The sequence below is a fragment of the Cystoisospora suis genome, assembly GCF_002600585.1.
Source record: "Cystoisospora suis strain Wien I chromosome Unknown contig_1527, whole genome shotgun sequence".
Taxonomy (NCBI): domain Eukaryota; phylum Apicomplexa; class Conoidasida; order Eucoccidiorida; family Sarcocystidae; genus Cystoisospora; species Cystoisospora suis.
In genome coordinates this window covers 1-3,813 of record NW_027154327.1, presented here as the reverse complement: position 1 = coordinate 3,813, position 3,813 = coordinate 1, and the positions used below count along the sequence as shown (strand labels likewise).

The window sequence follows — 3,813 nt, the reverse complement described above, 5'->3', positions numbered from 1 at the left end:
GCCTGGGGTGATTGAGGTGGCAAGATAACAAAGATGTGTTTTGTGAGAAACATGGATAGGATAAGGAAAGTGAAGTTGTTTCACTCAGGTATTGGACAGGAGGTATTGATGTAGTTACACAGACAGACAGGCCGGCATGACTGCAAGCGCTATCTTTCCTGTTTTCTAACTGCTTTCTATGAGTTTTCTCTATCGCTTCTACTAAAGATAGGAATGCTAAAGTATTCACAATAGCACCACTCAGGTGGTAAATCATTCATTCCGGCAAAGGCTCCGGTATGTGCGTGTTTGCGTCCGCGCATGCAGAGCCCTAATATCCTTCGGGAGTTTGTCGAGGGTCTCTGCGATGCTGTATGGAGATGGCTCTTCGGCTGTCGTCACGGTAAAAAGACTTCTAAAACAAAAACTCAAAGTAAGTCGGGCAGAAGAAAACAACCTGTTTCTCAGTAGGAGGCGTACTTTCAACAGAAGTTTCTTCTTAAGGCCAAGAATCGTCCCCTTCTTTCTTTCTTTCTCTCGATTCCCTTCTCCCTTGCTCTAGTGCCTCGACCTTTTTCTTTCTCTTCATAAAACTGTTTCAAACTATTGTCACAAGGATCGATGTCTCGCTTCAACGCGCCATAGCGGATGCTGTTGTCCAGACAGCGCACCGAGAGGTGACTCGCATGGCGCAACTGGGCTAAGCTTCTCCCTGTACTTCACTGAAGACTGGCCACGGCAGTCTTCAATACAGTTGTCAACAGCCAGCTCGAGTACAAGTTCATCAGTTTTCTAGTCATACTTGCACCGAATGCTCTTCTGTTTAGAAAGCTATTTTGCCTCTCAGATGACTTGTTAGTTATCCTCTAGAAAAGAGAAAAAAACACTGCCTACGTGGTACAGGTCGTTTAGAAAAACCTGAGGCAGCCCGCCCTTCATGAAGCGATGAGCGCCTTGGTAGGCCACCCAAAACTAACACAAGTAAATAGCTTCATCCTTGTCCATCAGTCATTGGGCATATGAGGATGAAAAGAGAAGCACTTCAAGCGGAGTACCCGCAGCGCCACTTCAAGAAGCACGTCTCCTGAGTACGATACACCCGGCGTAATGTAGAAACACCTGTGTTTATTAGCTTTTCCTTAGAAGTTCTGAGGGTCTCTAGCTGGGTCTGGGACAGCCTCCTCGATCAAGAAGCTGACGGCGGTGTATGTAAACGTATGTGAGAGAGTCCAGAGGCGCTGCGAGGATACTAGACCACGAGGAGGGACTGGAGGATCGCAAAACCTCCATCGAGCATTCACCACTCAGTTCACTCCCATGACTGCAGTGTGACGGCGTGAAGAGGCTATCAGACGAGAACTAGGGGTGTCTTGAGTGATTTCTTCTTTAGTAGAGTAACAGTCTACTGCTCCGAGGGAGCAACTCTGTGTTCGACCTGTTTTCCGAAGAGATTGTAAGGTGCGGAAGAAGTGGCGGTAGATGACACGACCGCACGTCGAGTGCAGTGCGACCAAGCTAACACAGAACGCACTTCAAATAGTTCATCGGTCGTCTAAGAGAACCCGTAGCAAGCTTCACGATATAATTTTAGACAGAAGGGACAGAATCAGAGGCCGATCTGGATCAGCACATGCTTGGTCGCCCTTCTCATTCATCAAGCTTCTCTAGGACTGCCTGGGCAGGAAGACACCGCGCGACCCCTTGCGGCTTTACTTTGTGTGTATGCCGTGAGACTGTAATTCTAGCTAGAAAGAATGATGAGCTTAGCAAATACACCGTTGACTATCTCAGGTGCTTCTTTTCTAGAGAATGCCGGTCAACGCATGAATCTATTCTGTCGGAGGATCACAACAACAATAGCATGGCTGAAGTCTCTCCCATCAATGCCGTGTCGACTGAGTGGAGAAGCTGATTGATTCCCTGGACCGAAGTTCCTTTCATTTGTTCATACCAAAATCATAAAGAAAGAAAAACGCCCGTCCCTCTTTCATTGATACGAACAAATCGTTGTTTCCTTCAATTCAAACACTCACCGCCCGTTCTCAGCAGCTGCACCCTCCTCACCTTCCCGACCAGAATAACGAATAGAAGCAGAAAAACGAGCGGACCTCCATGAAAAAGAAAACACGGGCCAAGAATGAGCTGATGCAAAATCCCTCGAAACGACAAAAAAAAGGATGGAAGCGCACATCCAAACTTTCTCCATAAACAAGAAGAGTAGACAAGACGATGAAGGGCTCCTACTACTAACTTGATCAAGGAGCTCTTCGTGCTCCTTCACCGGGGCTTTTAGGTCACCCAGTCGAGATGGTTCTACGTCGACTTCAGTAGGCAACCTACTGCCGGGGAGAAGGTCAGAAGTTGAAGCCTTTCTCTCCCTCGTAACTAGCTAAAAAGAAGGATACAGGTGCGAAGGTATCCTCTCTACTTCATCCGATCTAAGCGAGTATCCACCCGCTATCTTTTGTCTCCTCTCGCTGCGCTCAACAACGTCGTTCCATGCCCCCTTCAACGACTCCCTGGAAGATTGGTAGGTGTTTCTAGCAACTACCTCTTCCAACTTGCTTGCTGCCTTCCTTCCTTGCTTACTTCCCCCGTCTGTCCTGTCTCCGTAAAGAACGTCTCTCTACGATCTGAGAAAGGGGCAAACTCTTTCTTCGAAAGACTTCGTATAAAAGGTAAAAGACACAACCCGAATGATGAGAAACAATTCTCCCCCACTTGCAATGAATGAACGAATGAGTCCAGGTCAGTTAGTTAGAACCGGTGTCAGTAACCTGGGGGGACTGACTATTAAGAAAAACAAGCAAAATCGCTTCTTATCGGCAGATTCTCTTCTTGTCGACAGGCTCAGATAGGCTTCAAGACCACCGAAGCTCTCAAGTTCATTGAACGGAGATATGAATGTGGAGGCAGTCCCGTCAAAGCTATTAGACATCGACGGAAAAGAAAACAAGACTCGAGCTCGAAGGAAGGAGACCTCATTATAGGGGATCGGAGAATGAGACTCGACAATCGACTGAGAACAACGAACTCTCTACGGCTCCTTCCTCATTCATCGAACTCTCCATATGCATCGATTCAACGAGACATCGATTGCGTACGTCTTCTATCGATGGTGTGTAAATACCAAAGAAAGCAGTGAAAAGGAGACACTGATATTCTGTAGTACTATTGAGACTCTCATAAACACCACATACGCTGTTCCACTGTATGATCCTATCACGTCACAACTACCGTACCTATATGTGAGATCCATGATGGAAAACTACATACTCCCAACTAAAAAAGATGATGAGAAGAAAGAACAAAAGAAGATGATAGTACGACAGGACAGGAGAAACAAAACCACCTCAAGTGTCTCCACCCCGCGCGCCCCCTCGCCATCATTGTTCTAAACACCTCTGACTCTTCTGAGCTGCCCATATACCATCCCAGGACAGGTGTATATACACCTCATCCGAAGTTAACGCGATATATACCGCAGCGAGTCAACGACGGCGGTTCTCTGAAGAAAAGCATGAATGAAAAGAAGATCTCAAGAAATGCCGAGGGGGAGGCTGGCGTCATTGACAGATATTTTTTCCTAAGAAAAACCACATACCACCAAGTATACCTATTGTCGTTCATCGAGCAAGATATCGCAATGATAGACAGAGAAGGAAAGACGTCCATAGATATGCTCGTAGTACGTGATGTAGTTGTAGAATAAGGGAGGCCGTTCTTTCATGAGAAATAGACAGACCCTTATCACAAGATACATGTCAATGAAGAGGAATCATTAAGAAATAGGGAGCAAGAGAGAGAAGATACACATGTATAGATGGATCGTGA

At 46.4% G+C, this 3,813-nt stretch overlaps 2 protein-coding genes across 2 annotated transcripts in view; one reads left to right on the top strand and one right to left on the bottom strand.

Moving 5' to 3' along the window:
* Positions 1 to 545, top strand: part of CSUI_003428 (uncharacterized protein) — a 5,910-nt gene extending 5,365 nt beyond the window's left edge. Inside the window, exon 7 of the mRNA XM_068063626.1 lies at positions 307 to 545. Within this exon, the coding sequence (XP_067924397.1) occupies positions 307 to 450 (144 nt within the window). The 3' untranslated portion in view covers positions 451 to 545. The remainder of the gene's footprint in view (positions 1 to 306) is intronic.
* A 1,352-nt stretch (positions 546 to 1,897) lies between these two features.
* On the bottom strand, positions 1,898 to 3,812 carry CSUI_003427 (uncharacterized protein). The gene has a single exon (XM_068063625.1). It carries the CDS (start codon positions 3,652 to 3,654, stop codon positions 3,436 to 3,438), a length of 219 nt encoding a protein of 72 aa, XP_067924396.1. The 5' UTR covers positions 3,655 to 3,812; the 3' UTR covers positions 1,898 to 3,435.
* Position 3,813: the final 1 nt, after the last annotated feature.

Coding starts and splice junctions, on each gene's coding strand:
- CSUI_003427 (XM_068063625.1), bottom strand. CDS start 3,654: ATGGACGTCTTTCCTTCTCTGTCTATCATTGCGATATCTTGCTCGATG.